We start from the raw sequence: 24251 nt of genomic DNA, 5'->3' as shown, positions 1-24251 counted from the left end.
ACTAACTTACATTTACTGCTTGATATAGTCAATATATGTTTCCTTAATTCCTTTCTTCGTGGTATTTTTCTATTATTGATAATGAATTTTATTATTGTATTTATGAATTATTGTTACATTTTTAATATGATTTAGTCTTGTGTTTATCTCTATTTGTTTAATTATACAATGATTACACTAATTAACTAGTCGATGATGCTGTTATATATGTAATTTTCTTCGAGAGATTATTAGATTAGGTATTAATTGAACAATCTCATTCCAAAGAACTAGAAATCAATGAATGAGACTTAAAAGTAAAGGTTAGAGATAATCTCTGATGCAATCTAAGTGAATAAATGAATCATTTAACTACGGTTCATTCAGAAGGATAATGCTAAGAAATTACTATACTTGATCGAGTGATATTTATAGTTAAAAAAGATTTATAATATAATCGATAATATATATGAGCAATTTTAAATTTTTAGTATTTAATTCAATTTATATATGATCAAACATATATTAAATGATAAACTTTTAAAATAACATAATAATAAATGTGCTCTTTAATTTGACGTTAATAGTATATAATTTGAGGGTGTCACGAAGGATTTAAATTATCATGTTAGGATGTCATTTAAAAAGTGTGTATCTATTTATTCAATTTTATATAAATTTAAATAAATATTTGTGCATACTCAAAAGTTAACAAACGTAAACATGAGTTGAAATTAAATTAAACAACATATTGATGAATTGCACATTTCAAAATCTACAACAAAACGCTAGCTTACGGTGGCGGCGGAAGGTGAAGTCACGCTCTTACATAGAAAATGTGCATGGTTTGACGTAACTACTACGGGCAACACATTTGGACGCATTGGGCAGTACCTAACGCCGTTATTCCCAGCCACTAACGGTGTTTCATACACAGACGGCAAAAAAGGACATTTCAACGTTAATTTTAAAAGTTTTAAAAAGCCTCTGTAAAGTGACCCCACCAAACCTCAGGTTTGGGCTAAGGTTCGGACCACAGAATTGACTCAAAAAAAGCCAAAGCACTGCCTCAGAGAAAAATAATGTAATGGAGTAAAAGAAGAGAGAGAAAGTGAGTGAGAGAGAGGAAATTGTAGAGAGAGAAAGAGAAAGGAGATGGGGCAGATCGTGAAGACGAAGAAGAAAGGACGTCCATCTAAGGCAGATCTAGCTCGCCGGAACGCTGCCGCTGAGCAGTCGGAATCGGCTTCGGCGAAGCAGGAGAGGGAGCTTCGTCGGAGTGGACGGCGTCGGAATGTTAGGTACGCTTTCGATATCGATGATTACCTGGACGACGATGAGTACTTTGTCGAAGACGATGAGGATGAGAGAGGCAGAGAGAAGAAGCTAAAACACTTGCTTAAGCTGCAGAGCGATGAAATCGGTGCTGAGTCAACTCCGAGTCGGACTCGACGAGTGTCAGTAGGGCCTGCCACGTCGGCTTCGTCTTCCGACGACGGCGATGGGAGAAAGCCCTCTAAAAAGAGAAAAATTAACGGCGACGATGATAGAGATGAAGACGAAGAAGATAATGACGATGAAATTGAAAATGATAATGATGATGAGGTATGTGTGAAATCTCAGTTAAAAAATGTACTACTGGATGTGTGCGAAATTGGAAATTGAGAGGCAAACGGGGAAGAAAGTCCAGCTAAGCTGAGTTCACTGAGATTTTTCTAATTGGACCAGAGACTTGTAAATCACTCACTACTTCTTTCTCTCTCTTTCCATATAGGCACTCAATATGTATAAATCTCTGTCGGGAATTGATGTGTATATATATATATATATATAACTGTCGGGTCAACTGTCACAAACTAACCCCCACAGAATCTGCTCACGCTCCCACCTTTCTCTCTCCTCTTTTTCTCTCTCTACTACACACAATAAACAGCCAGTCTCTCTCTCATTGTCTACCTTGTTTCTGTCTCTGTCCAGCAGACGCCATTTTTATTCCTTTGTGTGTTTTTACTTTGCTTCAAGGTTTTTGCAGTCTGATATGTTGAGGGGTTGTTTAGTTTTCAGAACAAAATAATTTATCAAGATTTTTTTTATGAAATATGGACACTTATTGAACAGAAAAAATATAGATGATTCATGTTGCTTCTTGCTTAATTCTGTTGTTTATGGAGGGTTAAGCGTACTTTTGGATTTTGGCAGGCTAGAGGAAGGAATGAAGAAGCAAAAGATGTGGACTCTGCTCCAGGTATAGTTTCTGATTTTTCAGAAATGGAGACATTTCATGTTTGTTCCTTGTCCACATTATTGATGGTACGATGTGGTTGAGCAGGGACACCATCGGAACCACATTCTGGAATGCCGTTGCCAGATAAGAAGACAATGGAATTGATTCTCGACAAGTTACAGAAGTAAGTGTGTATTGTTAGAGAAAAATGGATTTTCTTGGGTTGTTCAGCTGAAGGCCCTTGTAATGTTTAGTTTCTTTAATTCCTGATGACAGGAAAGACATCTATGGTGTTTACGCGGAACCTGTTGATCCTGAAGAGGTATGTTTTTGGAGAGGTGGTTTTAGTTTCAGAAGTCTTATTTGGGGAGAATGACAGTATAAATAAAGGAAGCTGCTTATTTGTTTCTTGATTTCTCGGCAGCTTCCTGATTACCATGAGGTGATTGATAATCCCATGGACTTTACCACCGTCAGAAACAAATTGCGAACTGGATCATATGCCACTTTGGAGCAATTAGAGGTGAATCTCTTCAACTTATCCTCTTCATTCTGCTTGTTTTTGTGCGTGGAGCAGGGGAAAAGGCATCAGTTTTCTGTATTAGGTTGTGTGTTTTGGAATCCCAGCAGCAGCGAACAAAGACATTGGCACTCCAAAGTAGCTGACTTAGCTTCCATTCCAGTTTTGAAGCTTTACTTTCTTCTTTTCTTATCTTAATATGTTTTTGGCCTCTTGACCAGCCATGATTAGTAGAATCACATTTTCCCAGTAGTCCCTCTTTCTCACAATTGTTTTCTTCTACAGCCTGGCTCTGTCCTGGACATTGTAAGTTAGTCTTTCGGATATATTGTTATGCTTGGGTCTTTGCATCTAAATCACAAAAATAAGTTTCCTTCTGTTTTAAGAAATCACGACTCCTCACACACTTCATCTGGTTCTTTTCTGATGCCATCGATTAATTGAAATTTGAACTGTTTTTAGCTTGGTGACGACATTTCTGTGTCTCCTTGTTTAATCACAAAGCACATACTTTTTGGTGCTGGTGATTTACTGAATGCAAGGAAATGAAAGAGGAGTGCAGTTGCTTTACTTAAGATGGATCTGAAACTGTGGTGGGAGAAGTCCATCCTTGAACCTCTACTGTCAAAACTATTCATTTGGGAAAATAGAACTGGAGAGGAAAACCAAGCAACATTGAAGAATATTAATGACAAGCTAAATTAGACTGTCTATCTTGCAATTGTTGCATAACTTGCATACTGAGAATTCGTTTTAGCTACAGCTTCTAGGCTTCTATTCTACAAATCGAGGAGGCATATTGGAGTTTACTGATATATAACATCTAATTCTCTTAAGGTTTTTGCGTTATGGAGGTCTCTGGTTTTCTGATTTTCGTGGTGGAGAAAATCAGGAAATATAACTAGTGTGCCTCTTTTGAGTTATCTGATGCCTAATTCAGTTATATCTCTTTTTTCTATTTCCATAAAAGATGAAATTTAAGAAACAGTTGATATTCTCAGCAAGTTGAGGAAAATTTCTAATATTTCATTACTTCAACTCTGTGACCTGATAAATAATATCATTCTTTTGTAAACCAAGTGGTAGGTTATCAAGAATTGCTGACATCATCAAAGTGTCCTCTATGTAATCTGAAGCCTTTTTCTTTTTTTTATTTCATGGGCGTGCTAAGACTTGGTCATTCTGTTTATTGATCGTTTCGGATGCTTAAAGCAGTATTTTGACGGTGTAGTAACTAGCCCATCTTAAGGTGTTTGGTTTTATAGGTAACACAGAAACCTTATTGATTTCTTACGATGAATTTAGAATGTCTCTTTCTAGTATAAAAACTCATTAGAGAAATGCTGTGTCTCTTTAAGAGACATGGGTTCATGGGACTTCAATTGGTGTCCGCTCTTCTTTTTGATCAAATGAGAAGTCATAAAACTAGTCATCTGTGTGTTATATGTACTCATGAGGCTGTTGAAGTCCAACTGCCATTTTTTTACAAGTGCAATCATCACCATTTTTAAAAAGATGTGTTTTAAGCTATATTACTAGCCAGTGTTATCAAAGGCACGCTTTAAGCGTTAAGCTTTGAAGTGAGGCTCAAAACGTGTTGAGCGCTCCACCTCGCTTTATGTGCGCTTTAGTGTCGTTATCAAGGTTCGAAGGGAAACTTTTCCTTGCCAATGAGCCACTTACGAAGAAGTGACACTGAACAATTGATATTTCACGTTATCATAATTTTCTTACTAGTCTTGTACTAAATATATATATTTGTATTGCGCCTTTTTTCATTAAAGCCTACGCTTTATTTGCGCTTTGCTCAAAGCCCCCCACGGACGTTAGAACTATTTTACGCCTTTTGCCTTTATGCCTTTTTTCATTAAAGCATAGGCTTTATTTGCGCTTAAAGCCCCCACGGACGTTAGAACTTCTTTGCGCTTTTCATCTTTGATAACACTGTACTAGCACAAAATATCCAGTATGTACTGATCTTAGCTTGATGTCCCTGAATAATCACACTTTAATTATTTCCATTTCAGAGCGATATCTTCCTCATTTGTTCAAACGCAATGCAGTACAATTCATCAGATACTGTCTACCATAAACAGGTATTTCTTGCAATCTCATCTTAGTCGCCCTTTCTTTTTGAACCTATAAAACTTATCTTGCAACGATTTTGACAAGGCACGTACCATCCAAGAGTTGGCTACAAAGAAATTTGAGAAGCTAAGAATCAAGTATGACCGATCTGAAAAGGACGTCAAGTTAGAACAGAAGACAAAATATGGTTCTGTTGTCAGGAAGCAAATAAAGAAGCCGATGGTCTCGATGTTCCAGGAAAATGTTGGCTCTGATTTCTCGTCAGGTGCCACTCTTGCTGCAGCTGGAGATAGCCACTATCTTAACAACACTCCTCTTGCTGGAGTGTCAGTGAAACCTTATGGTGTTGATGGGCTTGCTGAAGGAAATTCTTCACTGATAGATCAAAATGTAGACAAGGCAGAAGAATCACTATCAGGTACCATAAATTATTATGGGTCTTCAGCAATAACCAAGATGCTATATTTGCGTAGTAACAGGGTCACTTCCGTTCTATGTATTGCATTTCTATTTTGGCTTTTGACATTTTGAGCTTGAATTAATTAAGTATTACTACTTACTAGCTGATATTCCTCTTTCATCTTTTTCTTCCTTGTTCTTTTTTGCATGTGTTTCTTGCTTTTTAAGTTTCTCTGCTTAACTTATTGCAGGGAAGGGTCCTCTATCCAGATTTGGAAGGAAATTAACTGTGCCTGATGAGAATCGTCGTGGAAGTTACAACATATCCACACAACCAGTTGGCAACACGGACTCCATATTTTCAACGTTTGAAGATGAAAGCAAGCACCTGGTCACTGTGTGTACCACATAACTAGTTTTATTTCCATTTGGTTATTGTTTTCCTCTTTTGTAATTTTCCTCTGTGTATTTAGGTTGGGCTTTATTCTGATCATGCATATGCTAGGAGCCTTGCCCGGTTTGCTGCAACTCTCGGTCCTGTAGCATGGCGAGTTGCATCCCAGAAAATTGAACAGGCATTACCTCCTGGATTCAAGTTTGGCCGTGGGTGGGTTGGGGAATATGAGCCACTTCCAACCCCAGTTTTGGTGCTTGAGAACTATACCTTGAAGGAACCTCCATTCTTCTCCAAGTCCGTACATAAGTTTGGAGCTCAAAAGAATGAGAAAACATCCGAGGACGCAATTGCTCCAAAAGATAAACCTCTTTCTAGGCCTATGTTAGGAGCAAAATCATCATATCTTGGTTCAACTAAGGGTAAGCCTATGGAGAGTGGTTTGAATGTCTTGATTCCCACGAAGGAGCAATCTCCTAGGGAGGTCAATCTAGAAGGAAGGTCATCGTTTCTTTCTTCTGGAAAGAAACCTGCTGTTTGTGCTAGCTCCAGATACCAGCATCCTGATTTGCAATCCAGAAATTTCAACGAACCTGCTAAAAAGGTCCATTTCAAATCTGAACCTGATAAAAAACTGCAGAAGCAGGTTGAGTTAAATTGCCCACCGTCAGACAGTCCTAGGAATTCTGAAATTACCAGAAAGATTAATGTTACTGTTACTTCTGATACACCTGGATCGAGGTCTACTGGGGTAAGTCCGAGGAACCCATTCTCATCTGGGTCTTTTACGCAATCAGCCAAGAATGGAACTGCTGTTGGAGGAATGGCCAATGGGAGAGCACTGAATAACAACCTAGACACTACTCCAGCAGCGCATTTAACTGCTGATAGCGTTCCAACCGTGAGAAAAGTTGCAGGTTTCTTTCACCAAGAACAGGAGCAGGGCCTTAGTGACCCTGTTCAGTTGATGAGAATGTTGTCTGAAAAGGCTCAAAATCAACAGAACTCTTTGAGTCAGTCCCTAACTGATGCTTCTCCAATTTCTCCTGTGACTCCATCTGTGAGGAAGGATGATTCAGGAAATGCCGCCGCCGCTGCTGCCCGAGCATGGATGTCAGTTGGGGCAGGAGGTTTCAGACAAGGCATGGAAACATCAAGCATGCAGAATAGTCATATTTCTGCTGATTCATTGTATAACCCTTCTCGCAATGTCCAGCAACAAACTTCACGAGTTCGGGGTGAACATCCTGCATCAGCAATGCACTTTCAGGCTGAGAACAGTAGTCCACTTCATGCTTTTGTGCCTCATCCTGCGAGAGTGGGCAGTGAGGCTCAATTTCAGAATCCTCAAATGATTTTCCGCCAATCAATACCTGCGGACTTGTCTAGGTTCCAGGTACAATCTGCTTGGCAGGGGTTTAATCAATCAGCACAGCCAAGGCAGAAGCAGGATTCCCTCCCCCCTGACTTAAACATTAGTTTCCAGTCATCTGGGTCTCCTGGTCGTCCATCTTCAACCGTTTTGGTTGATTCTCAGCAGCCAGACCTGGCCTTGCAATTATGAAACCAAGCAATTTCTGATAAAATATTTGAACAGGTACTTTGGATCTTTTGGCTGGCATGTCTAAATCTTCTTTTTGGGCATCACTGCTTCAGCATACTACTAGCATCTACCTGTAATTGCTGAAGGCTTTGATATCGGATCTCATTTCGTTGAACTTTAAGTTGGCAACTCAACAATTGGAGTCAACTGCTTCATTTATTTTTTTGGGATGTTCCGAGGTATTATTTCTTTACTTGCTATGTTGTAGTGGTGGAGAAGGCAATATATGTAGTTCAGGTTTAGTATAGGCAGCAGGCACAACTGGAGGATCACTGTCCAGGTCACGAATCGTGGATCGTTTCATGTTAATCACTGACTTGGAATTGCGATTTAGATAGCTGAAGAAGTAAGCATATTACATTATTACTAGTTCGTTCGTTTGTTCCAGTGTTTGCTATATGGTCATTTACTGATAGGAATGCTTTAATTCATTGTACATTGGAGTAAGGTGGGACTGGTCTTTGGAGTTTTTGTCATTTTTACTTCAATCATTGTAGTTCTATCTCAGTTTCCTCCTTACACCAGCGGGTTCTCGTCTACATGTAATGGCGTAAATTTCAGAGAAATGCAAAAGAATTGGTATTCTTTGTTTGTACCATGTCTATTTATGGTTAGTTCTATCAATTAGTTATTTTCACCTATAATCAACGTCGAAAATACTGGGTTAACTTCATGGAGTTGTATCAATGAAGTTTAGGATCTCCATTTTGTTATATTTGTGAGTGCAACCTGCTCCCATTTGTACAGAGTTGATGGCAACCAGTCATTCTATCATGCAGAGGCAGATGGAGCTTTTATGTGCTTATGGTTCAAGTGAACTCAGTATTTTCGATACTGAATATAGGTGAAATAATTTAAATTGCAAAAATTATTATATTCGCGCAATGATTTCGAATACTAACTTCTTTTTAAGATTGAAATTTACTTATTTCTCCATGTATATTATGATTTGGTAAGCCCATTCACCATACCAACATGGACGAATCTACTCAACGAGCTAAGGAGTCATCCGAACCCAATAACTTTAATGAAGGAGCTACGAGTTCATCTAGCCCAATACGTTTGTTCAGACCTTGTATATGTCTTAAAAAATTCATTGGAATAAATAGATTTTGAATCTAGAAATGTTTTTGTGAAATTATTATGTGAATATCGAACTTCACCAACAGAGGTGAAAGTTGAATTAATCAACCATCTAAGTTATTAAGATTTGTCAATTTTGCGTAGGTATAATGAATTTTCACTTTCATTCAAGCTAATAATATATAAAATGAAAATATTGATTTACTGCAAGTTCACTTTCATTCAAGCTAATAATATATAAAATGAAAATATTGATTTACCGCAAGTTCAGGACAAAAAGTTATTACATCTGCGATTCATCTGAAGCCACTACTTTCAATAAATTTACACATACTAATTCACTACAATTGTAATAAATAATAGGTCTGAACCTATAAATTGAATTGTAAGTTATTTCAATGCTAAATAACTTACCGAACAAATTCTTTGAGCTTAAATTCTAGATTCGCCTCTGAGTATTCTGCGCTAATTCAACCTTCAGCCCAGAAATCTTATTGTACAAGATCAGAAACAGAGCCATTATTCACATGAAAAAAACAATTGATCCATCTCGATTTGAAAGTAATACATCACTAGTTCGTTCTTTTCACGATTTACGCGGAGAAAAAGGGAACCTCAAGCTTATCTTCTTCTTCTTCTTTTGATCAATGACTTTGCTGTGATCACGAAGAACACAAACGTCGCCATTGCAGACAAATCGGCTTGATTCTGAAGATTCAGAGAAACAGCCCCAGAAATTAAACAAAGCCATTAATGGAGAAATTGTGGTTTCTCTCCTCTTTTTTCTCCTCAAAATCTCTCTATTTGCTTTGTTTATTTGAAATTGTGTAATTCTGTTATATATATATATAGAGTGACAAAAAATGTGAACACTGTGTGAAAGTCGTTCATTGCCAATTAAGTCCATTTAATCCACCCATTACCATTCCTTATTATTATTTTTTATAATAAAAAAATCGGTTTGTTTCAATTTATATAATGTACTTTTTTAAAAAATTAAGTCCGATTAAAAAGTAATATAATTTTAAATTTTGTATTTTACGCTTAATGAGTTAACTTTATAATTATACTGATAAATTCAATCGTTTTCTTTTAAATTTTTAAACTATGTTGAACATATCAATTGAGACGAAGAAAGTACATACTTTCTATGAGTATTTGTTTAATGTTTGAATTGACTTTTTCAAGGAAAAAAAATTGTATTTTTATCCTTCAATATAGACTTATAATTGGTATTTACTTTTTAATTTTTTTTTAGTAATTGAATTTATATATAGCAAAATATAAGTTTTTTTAAGAATAGCGATAATAATTTGTGAAATATTATGATGTAATAATAACCATAATTACTCACTCACAAAAGAAAAGGTTATTTCCAATAATATTAATTATAAAAATTTATATTTATATCTCAAAAATGATTATTTACCTAGAAGGATAAAAGTGTCAACAACCATCTTCTCAATTCAAAATTACTGTTTTCAATTTTTGGGCCCTCCACTAGTAATTAAACACGTTTTAATGAATGTGGTCTTCCTTCTAAAGAGCACTTCCATATTCTATAGGCCAATACAAAAATTATATTTACGTAATCAGATCATTTAAAAAATAATTATAATTAATATTTATCGATGTGAAAGCATAAAATTAATTAAAGTGGGTGAAAATTGATTCAAATATCGTGATAATTAAAAAAAATATATGTATAAATCTCTAAGTAGATGCAAGAAGCACTAGAATAACTAGTGGGAAGGTGTCTTAATGTGTGTACAAGATTTAGGTCAACAATTTTGACATTTAACCCATCACATTTATATGTTTTTGTACTTGCTAGTTACACGTGCTTTTGACGATGTAACCATACCTTTGATGGGATATTGAATGGCTTTAGTTGTTTCAAAGTTTTTAACTTTTTTGAAACTATTTGATTCAATTACGATCACGATATGATAGATATTTATGATTACGATTATATTTACATCAGTAACTCCTTTTGTATTACATAAAAAGTTGATCTAATTGCGATATTTAAGGTAACAAGAAAAGCGTGAACTTATTCCGAAGCACAAGTAAAGTAAGCCTTGCCTTAATAATTGTACTAACCATCAAGCATGCGCCACCAAAATCTTGCTTTTTAAATTTACTGTATTCTAAATTTATGATTTATATACATAAGACATATACATATTTTTCTAAATTGACGTTAGTTGGCAACTATGATCCTTACTTTTGGATGTACACAAGTAGACACTTAAACTTGTATAAAATTGAAAAAATAGACATATGTATCCTACATGACATAATACATATAGGACACCATGTAGGACACAAATTTTCCATGCAGGGTATCATGTAGGACGAATGTGTTAATTTGCTCAATATTATACAAGTTAAATGTCTACTTGTGCACATCTAAAATTAAAGGTCATAGTTGCCAAATAATGCCAAGTTAAAAGTTATGTTTATGTATTATGCGTATATATAAATGTAATACTTTAAATTAAAATTATTGACTTTTATCAAATATCATATCGTAAACAATATATCCGCGCCCGCAAAAATAGGCCCGGACCCCAACTATGATATTTATTAAAGTCTATTCATGTTGTTATATGTCGTTACGTGACCTAATCAATCTCTCATATAGTCCACAAACAACTTTCAATTATTCATTACCAATCAATTTTGTAGACCCAAAATTAAAGCTTACTCTATTGAACATAGACCCTATTTTAATGCTAGTTGCTTGGATAAATGGAATACCAAATAACGTCAATTTAGTCAAATATTGAATATTATAACTGTTAAGTATGTACGCAGATTTATTGTTTTTTTAATAACTATTGTGTCAGAATTAGATTTTGTGTATTTCGATAAATTTCAATCTGTTATTCTTAATAACAACAGATATCAAGTAACTTTATTTATCTTAGAACAAATAAAAAATCAGTTAGGATCTTTTTTTTCTCCATTGAGAATTGAATTATTATACAACTAATTTTAGATGTTTCTATATGTGTTTAGTTAATTATTTTACCATGTATCATTTCTCCGCTGAGAATTTGAAAAATCATACTAATTTTAAAGGTTTATACATCATTTAACTATGACACATTAATATAAATATTCGATACTAATAAATTTTCTCTATGCATCTATCTAATGCATGCACCTTGCCAAATTTCTTCATAAAGGAGGTGAAAATAGTTTAATAAAGTGGCTGATATTCTTTATAGCAAACCAATATATTGACAATCATTGAATTTAATTTAGTGTATTTAAAAGGACAATTTATAAAAGCCACAATAAACTAGTCAAAAATTTGATTAATCAATTAAGCCTCAATATTATAGCCTCAATATTATTAATTAATTAACACGATTGTATTAGAAACATTTGTAATCATTTTGATCTTTACGATTCTAAAACTCTCAAATTAATATTAGATTTTCATATTCATGCTTTCGAATCATAAATTCGAATTTTAATTTAGTGTTGATTTTTTGATTTTTTCATCTAACTTCAAGCTTATTCATAATCGAATGACTTCAAACATGTAAACAAGCATGAGAATTCGAATTCAAACTCAAACTCGAATTAACATAACCTAAAATCAAAGACATACATTAATCAAATAAAATTGCTATAAAATATGAACTATCGTTACGATTCGATTTTGAACAAAATTATCAATTCAACTATTCGAATAATCTCGAAAATGGATCAGTAACCAACATAGACAGCAGCATTGACAATGTAACAATCGTCATTTTTATCTCCCATTTCTTCAACTTGAACACCGCTGGAGCATATCAATCCGCCATCAACGACCTCAACATTCGAGATTCTTCCATAAGGAAACACTGATTTCACTTTCTCCAGATCTAGAGTGTGATGTAGAGGCCGAGGAACACCTAATTTGATTTGCAATTTCATCTGCTCGAATGAAACTCCAGGTATAGATCCTCTTCTAAACGCTGGTATTGAATTGGATGAAATTGCATTTTTACAGGCTCGCATAGCAGCTGAGGTTACGTCTTGACCGTGTTGATCGTAGCCGACGCCCATTTCGACGAAGAGAAGAGTCATCGGTGAATTAGGCACACACGCCATAGCCGCCGCCGGCGAAGAAGAAGCTGTGATTTGACGGCGATGGATTCGAGGTACGAAAGGAAAACGAATTGAGCTAGGATAAGGCAAACCGGCAATATTGAGAAGGAGAGGCGGCTTATAGTGAAAAGAACAGCCAAGGGCATGTTTGGTACATTGAAAAAGATTTTTCTGAAAAATAAATTCTGATCATTTTTGGCAAAGAGGTGACTGATTGACACCTTGTTTGGAAGGTTAGTAACAAAATGTACCGATCGATCATAATTTGATATGATCGCCTCGTCATCTTAATATTTTTTTTTAGTGTCATTTTGTATTTATTATATTATTTAATAATCATATTTCATTTTCATTTTACGTTTTCATTGTAGCTCTATTTCATATAGTACTTTTCAAGTTATAAATGTGTAAATTATGTAATAACGAATAAGAATTAATCCCTCCAAACACTATATTAGTTAAAACAATATAATACGATATCATAAATTATGAAATAATATGTAACAACTATCCAAACAAAGTGCAAGAGAGTGAAGGATGGGCCGGACTCAAAGAGTTGCAGGCTTGCTGACCCAATCTAAGATAGATTCTTTCAATAAAAAGGCTCCCAAGATATGTCTCAAACACGGATTTAAAACGGTTTCTCTATTTTCATGAGATAGGGCTAAAATTACGTATATACTACTCTATCCCTCTCTTTCCTCCAAGGTGTTCTACATCGGAAATGATAGGATTAAAATTATGTATACACTACACTATCTATAGTTCACTTGTGGAATAACATTAAGGGGTCGTTTGGTACAAAAATTAATAATGCAAGGATTAATAATGCAGGGATTAGTAATGCAGAGATTGATAATGCATGGATTAATAATGCAGGAAATATTTTTATTAAATATTTGATTCATTGTTTCTTACCTAGTTTTGTGTGTGGTTCAAAACTCTACAAAGAAAAATCTTTTCAATTATAACCTTGAGTTATTATGGAATTTTCTATTTCATGTAAAATTGGGTCAAGGAAGATAATTGACGGACGATATTTTTTTTATTGCGTTTTTAACTAGCTAGGAGAATAAAAATTTATTGTCATGTTCACTATTTTCTCACTTAAATTATTTGAGAGTAAATAATTGTCATCTTAATAAATTGGAGTTAATATCTCAAATGATCACACAACTATAATAATTAATAGAGAAAATTTATTTAACTTTGTTTTTTATCAATAAATTAAAAAACTCTTTATCATAAATTAAAATAAAAAATAAATATAGCAAAATAAATTAAACTATTTTTATATTCGAGATGTTATATATAAATATAAATATATATATATATATATATATATATATATATATATGTTCTTGTTTTAGATTACTTGTATAATGTTTAATGAACTCCGTTAAGAGGCAATATTTGACTTATGGATTGTTCTTAAATTCATACATCAACATTAGCATATTACTTGGATTATAATATTTTATATTAATAACAAGTAGATTAAATAACTCATATTTTAGAAACAAAAAATTATATCTAAATAATAAAATTTATAAGCTAATTTTTTAAAATAAATTTATTAGTATAAAATATAAAATTAAGAAAAATAAACAAAATGATTAAAAGGATTTGAGGGGGTATTTTTGTCTTTACCTAATTAGTCCCATGGTATTAGAGCTAATACCACCAAATGGAAGGTATTAGTTATACACCCTGTAATACCATGTAGGGTGTATAACTAATCCATGGATTGATTTATACATAGACCTACACATAATACTTGAACTATTTCTCCTAATACTCCCTATCAAACGACCCCAAGCCTTTTAAGATAGTGTAGTGTATACATAATCATCACTATCTCTACCTTTTGTTAAAAATAGTGATGTTAAATTAAGCCTTGTTCAAAAGGATTAACAAACCAGATATCTGCTTATAACCTAAAATGACACTATTTTGAAATTCAATATTTCACATGAAAATGTGAAGAAACAGGATACCATCAGACTATTTTTTGTGACCAAGGAACACGAAAAACGAACGCAAACGGGAAATGAGCATCTACATAAACCAGTCAATGTCAACCCAAGACAGCATCTTGGTAGAAAGATAATTCAGAAGAGTAGGCTAACACAAGTATTTACAAGTTTTCTTAAGACTTATTTACACAGTAAGGTCTCTCCGCTTGAAACTTCAGAAGGATCCGAAGGTATTCTCGCCACTGTAGGTCATGTACAGGAAGCCGTCCTCATCCTTGTGTTCCTCATAAATGGCAGACATCATGGCAGCTGTAACAATGTGGAAGAAAAATTAGAAAGGGAATTGTTCAAGGCAAAGTAGTAATAACAGATACTGTAGAAGTGTCCTTCTCACCTGTAGGGGGGAGGATATTCTTCACAAAGATAAAAATGGCCTTCTCAGCGCTGAGCTTAATCCTCTTGCGAACAACATACACAAATTGTCCAACAGTCAGATCCGCGGGAACCAAATACCTGCAGGTATTTCGATTAACAAACAATTTGCAGTCAAACCTCAGCAGAACTTAGAAAGAGCATGAGCGCATGGGAAGATTAGCTAAGTGAACTTTGTTCAACCTCTCTGGCAGTAGAAATCATCGTTTGAGTTGCTTTAACATCAGACGACTCTATAAGAACAGAGTAAACAAGTCCAGGAATTTCATTTCAACATTCTACAACAAATTTCCACACTAGCCTTGCATTTCTATAAACACCTTGCTAGAGCAAATTAAAGATCTTTCAGTCTGATTAATGGTAATACTACTACTACTGACTCAAAAAATTGATTCGACAACAATAAAAAAATACTTGAATAAGTTATTCTGCGCAAAGATATAGCAAGAACTTAAATCAGTCACATCATAGTTCAAAGGGAAATTATACACAATAGTAACTATACAACTCGAGAGAAACATCATAGTTCGAAGGGAAGATATACACCATAGTAACCATACAACTCGAACGCCACAAATTAGTTGAAAGGGAATATATACATCATAGTAACCATACTACTCGAGTGCAACAACTAGAAAGATACATTATTATGGCATCATCACAGGGAAACAAAAGCTCATTTGTGACAAGATAATAAAGCACTCTAAACGCAAGGACATTGTCAAATGAAAATCCAAGTAAACATTGCAAAGCTCAAGGTGATAAAAGACTAACTTTTTCTTGTCAATGTCAGGGATGTCACTTCTTTCAGCCTTCTCAACAATCACCTAAATAGCAAGACGAAACAAGGAATTAGGTTGGATAAAAAGCATATAAACTTTGTAGCACATCCAGAAGAGCATTGCAAGAGAATATATGAAATTCGTACCGGTATTCTATCAGGGTACTTCTCCCTAATACGAGCAGCTTCAGCCTGTCGCCTCTCTACACGAATGCAAAACAAAATTAAAATAACATGAAGACGACATCCAAAAATTGCAGAAAAAGAAAGTTACAAGGAAAAGAAAATTCAAAAGATAAATCTAGAAGTATTAGAAGCACATAAACAAAATATACACTAGGTAAGTATGTATCCACAAGAAGCCCATGCTCAACCATCAAACAATAGACAATACCCCTCCAAAAGTTATTGGGAGAACATCAAATGATTAGCAATAAGAACAAACAACTTCAACCAAATAGAGAATTCTTTACCAGACTACATGTACGATGTTCTTATACTTAAAACTTTGTACACCACATAGTGGCAAATTTCTCACAAAATCTATAAAATGCAACAAGTACAAGTACTAGGCTACTAGTAATATAGAACAAATAGGCACACATAATTGTAACCTATGTTGCTCAGACTCTCCAAAATTGTTGCCGTATCCGTGTAGAACACTCCACAACCATTGACATTTTGGAAGAGTTCGTACAACAACATAAATTGTTAACTAAAAGAGGAATCCCAAAACCTCCAATTGTATCAAATAGACTGTCAAATCCACAATCAAGAATCAGGCACATGCTCAAAAAGGGTTTTATGGTAAAATTGACCACCAAACCTCAGAAAACCACCTTATCTCCACCCCCCATCCGTGTAGACAGTTTTTGAAGAGTTCGAGCAACAACACAGATCGTTAACTGAAAGAAAGGAATTCCAAAACCTCCAACTGTACCAAATAGACAGTCAAATCCAAAAACAAGAATCAAACATATGCATAAACAGGGTTTTATGGTATAATCCCCCACCACCCCCACCAAACCTCACAATACCACCCTATCTCTACCTCCAAACCTCACAACAACACCATATCTCCCTCCTAAACCTCAAAACACCACCCTATCTCCACCCCAAACCTCATAACACCACCCTATCTCCACCCCAAACCTCACAAAACCACCCTATCTCCACCCCCACCATATCTCCCTCCCAAACCTCATAACACCACCCTATCTCCACCCCAAACCTCAAAACACCACCCTATCTCCACCCCCACCATATCTCCCTCCCAAACCTCATAACACCACCCTATCTACACCCCAAACCTCAAAACACCACCCTATCTCCAACCCAAACCTCAAAACACCACCCTATCTCCACCCCCACCTCAACACAATAATTCATCAATTACCACTCTGATTAAAGAAATTCCATAATTGAACAATTCAAATATCAGATCTTATAACCAAAACAAAATTAAAAAAAAAAAAAAACAGGAAAAATTACCAAGAGGGTGTTCCAATTTGAAGGAGCTTTTGGCCATGGTGATCTGATAATGATTAACAAAAAAATTGGGGTATCTGCAAACCAAAAGATGAAAATAAAATTAGGGTTTTCTAACAGAAAAGGGGAAAAAGATCCGGAGTTTATAGTTTTTAGGAGAAAAGAGAGCTTACACAAACAAATCACAAAAAGAGTGAAAAACGCAACCAAAATTTTCTCTTTGTTTATATAAAATAAAAATCAATGCTCTATATAATTGGGGATAATATTTAATCCTTTTTTTTCGCGCGAGAAAATCACAAAAATAGTCCCTTATATTTAAAGATTGGTTTAAAGTAGTCCTTTAAATAGTGTTTTGATCAATTGGAGTCCTTTAAATTTATCAACATAATACATAATCGACTCATTTATCTACGACCTTTAATTTGAATATGTACAAGTATGCACTTAAAAGCTTGTATGGAGTTGAACACACGTCCTATTGAATGTTATGTGTGAGAATTTGTATTATATGTGGCATGGCATCCTACATGTAAAAGGATGTGTATGTCTACTTGTTCAACTTTATAAAAATTTGAGTATCTACTTATATCCACCAAAAATCGGAGAGCATAAATTTCTGATGAGATCATGTTAAATGACATTTATGTATTATGTCAATATTAATCCCTCCGGATATACCAAGCGAAATCCATGATTTCTCAATCAAGATTATCTTAAAATTAATAATTTAAAAATACCAGAAAAGACTCGAGAAATAGAGGAAGGAAAAATACAAAAATAACACTTCAAAAGGTTGCATCAAACTCTAAAAATTAAATCACAAATAGTGAAGATAATGAAAACGACACCTCAAATATATAGGTGTCGCTAAATCCCTCGTAATCATAATTTTAGTAAAATCTAACAATTAAATATTTGCTGAAAAATAAAATAAATTATTTTTGCCAAATATAGAGGACCAAAATTACTTTGATCACATTTAAAGAAGTAATTTTGACCTTTCACCCAACTTAACGGACCATATTTGTCATTCTCTCTTTTATAAACCATGGGCCATCAAGTGTCCGAAAGTTAGCAGCTAATCGAGTATTGTCATACTGAAAAAATTAGTAGTTAGTCGACTACTATCATATTTTATGTGGGAGAGATCGAAAACGCCTCCTGTTGGTTCTCCTAGTTTGTAATATTATTTAGTTATTACATGATTATTTTTTTCTTCATTTTTTATTACTATACGTTGCTTCATTTGTTTTGTATCATGTTAATTTGGTGTCTAATTCAAATTGTTCTTTTCTTTTTGAGACGATGGTTTGTTAAAAACAAACTCTCTTACAGTGATTTGATCACATAAAATTCCTTTACACTATCAATATAGAAGTCAAATTCACAAATATCGAGTGCAAAGTCCAATTAAAAGATGGAGACAAATTAAGAAACTCTTATAGATAAATGAAATAGTCCAATTGAAGATGGGGGCGAAATAGAAAGGAAGAACCATTGATAGCATTTGCGGTTACTTTCCCATCGATATACAAGCAATTGCAGTTGCTTTTCCATCGATATACAAGCAATTGAGCCCGATACGAAGCTTTCTTCTACTGTCTTTCACTATGCTTTTACTTAATTTTTGAAAATCTATCATTTTCCAAAAATAAATCATTTGTCTTTAATACGATTTGACTTCACACGACTCGCAATCGAAAAGAAGGTGAGACCCCTACCCTGGTATGTGGGTAGAAGTATTTCCTATCAACCCTTTTCTTTCTTAGGTAACTTCACTAGGCAAATGACACTCATTTTGCCTACAACTTCATATGTTTTGCAAATATTGGCACTATGACTCCTATAACTAGATTAATAATAAGAATGAAACAAAGTAATAAAAGGGAAATTTCATTTCAAAACTTCATACAAAAGCAACAAAGTATTACAATTGATATTTTCCTCTCACAAGACTAACAAATTATTATACTCTAAGCATCTAAAAAGAATGACTCTTTACACTTTTTGCTTCACATATTGGTTGCTACAATACTATCCCTCTCCTTAGCAAATAATATTTGGAGCAGATATAGTGGCAACCTCTCTTCCCTCTCCCATTGATACAGTTTATATAATGTTTCTGAGAATTCTCGGACGAGTGTTCGTGTAACCATTTTGGAGCCTCCAGAGATTGGAGAAATGATGGATTTTGTCAAAAGGATGCATTCCACAAAGCATTCTCGCCTTCCCCACAACGTCGATGAACCTCCTTAATCCTATCTACGGACCTGCATATCCCGCTGCAGCTCCAATCAAAGGAAGCAACACAAATGTTGCCTGCTTGAGCTTTCCACTCACAATCTGGTGAAATTACGATAGACAAAATCAAATTTAGTCATCTCGGAACATTTAGAGATTAATCAAATCAAACTTCTTCTTCCCGAGTCAACGTTCCTGGTTTGAATATATATAGTTGTTCTTTATCCATTTTCCCACATTCAAGGATCTAATGTATGGAAAGGAAGGGAATTTCTCTGAATCGAGTGGATACTGAAGTGCGTAAAAAAGAAAAATGGAAAGGCAATTCAAGAACTTTTCTCAATCAAACGAACCATGAAAGTAGTATAGATGCAAAAAAAATCGTCTCGTGAGGCAATAAAGGAGGAGGAATAAACTAGCAGATTGGTGCCATGTGCATTAAAGGACAAGGCAGCCATGTGGGAGAAAAAAGCTACACTACCTGAATGGCACCATGTGAAGAAGTACAGAACAGTCATGAGGAAAAAAGGGAAGGAATCATGTACTGTTTCTTGATAATGTATAAACTACCACATGGTAAACCACCATCTTGCGGTTCCCGTGGTTGTTCTAATAGACTAATACCATGTAAACCAAATAATGAGGTCAACCAAATCAAAATATAAGCCTTTCGAATTAACCAAAATCGGAAAGATCATGGAGTACTTGGAGAAATTCTAACATCAATTGCTTGATCTCGTAGGCAGATCTCAATGACCTTTCTAAATTAGCAAATGATCATTATCGTTATAATTCCTGCCTGGCTGCCTTATTTGGTCAGAAAAACAATCAAAGGTGGAAAAAATGTATTACGATACTCTAAGTTCGAAAATATTCAATGCAGAATACAAAGATCAAAACTTCATGGAAGATTAAGACTGACAGTTCTAGAAAATTCTCTATTTCCAAGAAATAATTTGTAAGAATCGTTACCTGGCGGAGTTCCACAACACAATCTTCTATCATCTATATGTTCCACATCCAATCCAATGAGCCATGAACCCAATGAGACATCCTCATTAACATACTTGTGTAGAACATGCCTAGGATGATTAGCAATCAGGATCAGCAATTGATAATCACGCAAAACAACACAATACATTCCAAGTATATCAGGAAACAACAAAAACTTACTGATTTAAAGATATATAAGTAGCTAAATCTTTTGAAATGGCATATAACTGCCCTGTTGCATGTCGAAAATATTTGTTTCCGTCCTCACCAAATTTCCAATGCTCCGGCTCATGATATCTCACTCCCCTGCGGTAAAATAGAAGTGAGTCAAGGCAATTTTAAGGAATCGTTTACGGTCAAAAGTAGAACTTCTCTGCTTACTTTTGAGCAAGGACTGGACCAGATTTCATGCAACCAATATATACCCGAGGTTTCGAATGATGCCTAGCTAGAGTTTCTCCCAGTGCACCTGAAGTTTCCAAAATGCATGTTCTCAAACGAGTGATGGCATAAGTATAGCAGTGCACTTGTAGTAGTAACAAAACGTCTTTGTGAACCATCTACGAAGGTCCTACGATCCTACCTATATTTACATGTACATCATCATCAACTTTAATATAGAAATCAGCATCCCATAGAGCAACAGCAGTAGTAAAATATGTCTTTGTCTTGGCAGATAATTCCAGATATCCCTCAACATGTTCCTACAGATGTCACAGTAACATGTCTGACAGTTAGAATAGCTTTACAGGCGTGAGATGAAATCTAATATAAGACTAGACTAAAGCGTTACTGTTACCAGCCTCAAGAAATCACCATGCTTCTTGTCTTCCGCTTCAATTGCTCTATCAAGAATGCCACCTGATGTTGCACTGATTATTGGAAAATTAGATGAGTAAGACTACAAGAATATCAAATTACAAGTAAATAAGTATGAAAATTAACCCCTCCCAAATTACTCCCTCCATTTTAATTTGTTTGCGTTACTTTCGTTTTTAGTCCGTTTCAAAAAGAATACCTCTTCACTTTTTTGATAACTCTTTAATTCGAACTCTTCACATGACACATTTAAGACCACAAGATTTAAAAGTTCCTTTATTTTCTTAAAACTTTGTGCCAAGTCAAAACTAGACAAACAAATTGAGACGGAAGGAGTAATAGGATACATATGAAATATTAGCTGCCCCAACTTCGAAGTATCTTTTTAAGTACTGAGTCTTCAATTATACTAGACAAGAATGTGAAAATGTGAACTACATACTTTTTTTGTCATCCCTAATATATGCTCTACGAAACTGTTGATGGAAATTTTCAAAGAAAGCCACCTTTACAACAACACAAGAAGTTACGAATGGGTGACAATGGGTCACTACTGGAAAATAATTATGAGCTAACAACGATATCAAGAAGACTGGAAACACAACACCTTGAGAATATATCAGATGTCAGTTGTAGTACTCACCTGTGACCTATTACAAAACGAATTACAATGCCTTTTTCTTCCTCTAGCTTCTTTCGCTTATCACCTGTTTTCCACAAGTCAATAATCAAAATGCTTGGTATGCATCCAACAAATGGAAAATCCCCACAAGTAACTCAAAATAAAGTAAAACAGTGAAGCTCAAATACCTTGTGGCATCCAAGTAGCACGAACTGAGTCTCTTCTCTTTCGGCTGTTGAAGGCAGTGTTTATCCCTATGACCATTCGATATTTTCTCTTCTTCGCCAATTCGGGGATCTTTATGTCTTCTGTTATTGGAGACCCACTCAGTATAGAATCTTGCAAAGCCCTTGCTGCAGCTAGTTCCATCTCTAAGTTTGAAATTGTTTTATCCAGGGTTCTGTATTTTAGTACAAGGACAACAACCTATGAATTCATTGTTTCAGAGGAAAATGAAGTATGACATCCGTCAAATCTACAAGTTAAAAGCATGAGAACATACTGTATAGCATGATGTGTTTTTGTAACTTCACCGAAATTATCCTTGGATTCACTTTTCACATCCTTCTGAATAAAGCAAAAACACCAAAAGCCATTATTTTGATGACAACAACAACTACACTTCAATCCCAAACAAGTTGAAATCGTCTATATAAATCCCCATTTCTCCATTTAATTAGAATGACTTGAAATAATTATCGAATCTTGCCACCTTTTTCGATCTAATACTCACATTGGTAGGATCACAGTCCTCAGAAACTACCCCTAGCTTTTGATCATCAATCTGTGTTGTCCTTGTTATGCCTTTAGCTTCTGGCACTGTCCACATCCTATAACAAAATATACTTATTATTGAGAAAATAGAACAAAGTTGCAACAAGCTCAATAGTTGTGTAAGTGAGAAGGTTATAGAAAAAGGAGCATTTTAAGCTATTCTCTCCATTCCAAACTACTTGTCACATTACCCTTCTCGAGAGTCAATTTGACTAATCTTCGGAGCTAAATTGGATTAAGATATTCAAATACTATAAGTAAATGCAAGTCAAAGTTAATGTAGTTTGAATCTCGCGAATCGGAGAATGACAAGTATTTTGGGACAGATGGAGTTACATTAATATGCTCAGAAATGCAGCCACAGATCTCTTTCCCAACTAATAACCATGCTCATTTCAACAACAGCACCATCCTAATTTAGAAGTATTGCTAAATAACATCATTAAATTGCATAAACAAAACTCACAAGATCAAAGTTTCCCTATACAAATATACAACTAACAATCTACATAAACCTTAGAATGGTAAATCAAATCCTTGTTTAAAGATCCAAACTTTTCTTTTCATTCACAACAAGTTGAAAGTTCAAGTAACCAATTACCAATCAACTGAGCTACTAAGATTTCGCGTAAAGATCCAAACTTTCATAATCCAATTCAAAAACAAAAAGATCAAATGAATAAACCTGTCAGTGAAGAGCATCCCAACACAAAAGCATCCAATACACAGAAGAACAGTCAATTTCCTAGAAAAAACACCTTTTCCAGCTGATTCACCTCCTCTACTTTTCATTGTGCTCTTCATTGCTTAAACCAATTAACAACAAATTCAAACAACACCCATTTCAGTTCCCAACTCAACAACCCCAAAAAACCAAAGAACCCCCAAAACAGTATCAATTTCAAGATTTCAAAAAAAAATCCTTTTTTAACAAAAGGGGTTTCTATTTTCACATGGGAGAAGCTCCCCAGGTGAGTGAAATAGAAGAAGAAAGTGTTGAATATGTGGAATTGAAGAAAATAAGACCCACAATACAGCACTTTGTTCAAGAATCTATCTAAGTTGGTACTAATTTCTTATTATACTTTTAATGGTGGACACCTGTTTCTCTTTTTTGTCAACAGAGAGATGACATTGTCGGTGAGATAACTGGTAAATTTTTGTAACTGTAAAAAAAAATTGAATCTTTGGGAAATTGTCTCACTCTAAAAGTGATTTTTTTTCTGTGTTGGTACAGGGAAAAAAAAAGATCATGGTGCACTTGAATTTGTTGTTTGAAGTTAGAAGTTGGCAGCTGCAAATTTGTTGGAAATGGGGTCACCTCAAATGTGTTTATAATCATTTAGCGGATTGTTTGGCACGGGAGATAAGAGATAATTAATTTTAAAATAAGTTTATTTTATGTTGATTGGATTAAAATCGTGAAATTATTCATTTCGAGATTGAAGTGATAAGGATGAAATTAATTAATACCTAACCTTAGATAATTTTTTGTTGATTATGGAGTTTGTCAATTTTTATCCTATTCTTAAAAGTGTGTTGAAATTTATGCGGATATAGCTCATTAGAAATGAGTAGTGAAAATAGAAAAATTAGTTTCACGGATAGTTTTTTTTGCGACATTTTCTCATCCTATAATATAGCTCAAAAGCTCTCTCCGTCGTATGTATTCACTTGTTTTTCAAACAACATTTTCCTTCGTGTCGAACATAGATATTAAAG

General features: G+C 34.6%; 4 protein-coding genes across 5 annotated transcripts; 1 reads left to right on the top strand and 3 right to left on the bottom strand.

Moving 5' to 3' along the window:
* The first annotated feature begins 1050 nt into the window (after positions 1-1050).
* LOC107026108 lies at positions 1051-7802 on the top strand. Of its 2 annotated transcripts, none has more exons than XM_015226964.2 (9): positions 1051-1584; positions 2179-2224; positions 2309-2387; positions 2480-2525; positions 2628-2726; positions 4751-4819; positions 4896-5229; positions 5462-5607; positions 5684-7802. In XM_015226964.2, exons 1-9 carry the CDS (start codon positions 1135-1137, stop codon positions 7166-7168), a joined length of 2754 nt encoding a protein of 917 aa, XP_015082450.1. In that variant the 5' UTR covers positions 1051-1134; the 3' UTR covers positions 7169-7802. The 2 variants fall into 2 exon arrangements, with proteins under 2 accessions (XP_015082450.1, XP_015082451.1); XM_015226965.2 differs by lacking the exon at positions 1051-1584 and adding an exon at positions 1591-1713.
* A 979-nt stretch (positions 7803-8781) lies between these two features.
* LOC107024185 (autophagy-related protein 8C) lies at positions 8782-17382 on the bottom strand. Its single transcript, XM_015225100.2, has 7 exons — positions 17251-17382; positions 17081-17154; positions 15737-15792; positions 15583-15635; positions 14771-14889; positions 14598-14685; positions 8782-9018 (listed from the first exon to the last, which is right to left on the bottom strand). Exons 2-7 carry the CDS (start codon positions 17115-17117, stop codon positions 8877-8879), a joined length of 495 nt encoding a protein of 164 aa, XP_015080586.2. The 5' UTR covers positions 17118-17154; positions 17251-17382; the 3' UTR covers positions 8782-8876.
* LOC107024351 lies at positions 11864-12621 on the bottom strand. Its single transcript, XM_015225315.2, has one exon. It carries the CDS (start codon positions 12401-12403, stop codon positions 12014-12016), a length of 390 nt encoding a protein of 129 aa, XP_015080801.1. The 5' UTR covers positions 12404-12621; the 3' UTR covers positions 11864-12013.
* Positions 17383-19217: 1835 nt separating the features above from the next.
* Positions 19218-23806, bottom strand: LOC107026551 (probable beta-1,3-galactosyltransferase 2). Its single transcript, XM_015227555.2, has 11 exons — positions 23215-23806; positions 22489-22585; positions 22258-22322; positions 21944-22155; positions 21777-21840; positions 21114-21186; positions 20898-21018; positions 20696-20783; positions 20495-20620; positions 20294-20403; positions 19218-19423 (listed from the first exon to the last, which is right to left on the bottom strand). The coding sequence occupies exons 1-11, from the start codon at positions 23331-23333 to the stop codon at positions 19275-19277; spliced, it is 1224 nt and encodes a 407-aa protein (XP_015083041.1). The 5' UTR covers positions 23334-23806; the 3' UTR covers positions 19218-19274.
* Positions 23807-24251: the final 445 nt, after the last annotated feature.

This window comes from Solanum pennellii, chromosome 7, assembly GCF_001406875.1.
Source record: "Solanum pennellii chromosome 7, SPENNV200".
In the NCBI taxonomy this organism is placed as follows: Eukaryota; Viridiplantae; Streptophyta; class Magnoliopsida; order Solanales; family Solanaceae; genus Solanum; species Solanum pennellii.
The sequence above is the reverse complement of the archived record's forward strand: the minus strand, read 5'-3'. Positions and strand labels throughout refer to the sequence as shown.

Coding starts and splice junctions, on each gene's coding strand:
- LOC107024185 (XM_015225100.2), bottom strand. CDS start 17,117: ATGGCCAAAAGCTCCTTCAAATTGGAACACCCTCTTG. Junction 14,686..14,770: donor GAATATCCTCCCCCCTACAG/GTGAGAAGGACA, acceptor ACATTGTTACAG/CTGCCATGATGTCTGCCATT. Junction 9,019..14,597: donor GGCGAGAATACCTTCGGATC/CTTCTGAAGTTT, acceptor TAATTTCTGGGG/CTGTTTCTCTGAATCTTCAG.
- LOC107026551 (XM_015227555.2), bottom strand. CDS start 23,333: ATGAAGAGCACAATGAAAAGTAGAGGAGGTGAATCAGCTGGAAAAGGT. Junction 22,323..22,488: donor AGGACTGTGATCCTACCAAT/GTGAGTATTAGA, acceptor TGCTTTATTCAG/AAGGATGTGAAAAGTGAATC. Junction 21,019..21,113: donor ATGGTGATTTCTTGAGGCTG/GTAACAGTAACG, acceptor TGACATCTGTAG/GAACATGTTGAGGGATATCT.
- LOC107024351 (XM_015225315.2), bottom strand. CDS start 12,403: ATGGCGTGTGTGCCTAATTCACCGATGACTCTTCTCTTCGTCGAAATG.
- LOC107026108 (XM_015226964.2), top strand. CDS start 1,135: ATGGGGCAGATCGTGAAGACGAAGAAGAAAGGACGTCCATCTAAGGCA. Junction 1,585..2,178: donor AAAATGATAATGATGATGAG/GTATGTGTGAAA, acceptor GGATTTTGGCAG/GCTAGAGGAAGGAATGAAGA. Junction 5,230..5,461: donor GGCAGAAGAATCACTATCAG/GTACCATAAATT, acceptor AACTTATTGCAG/GGAAGGGTCCTCTATCCAGA.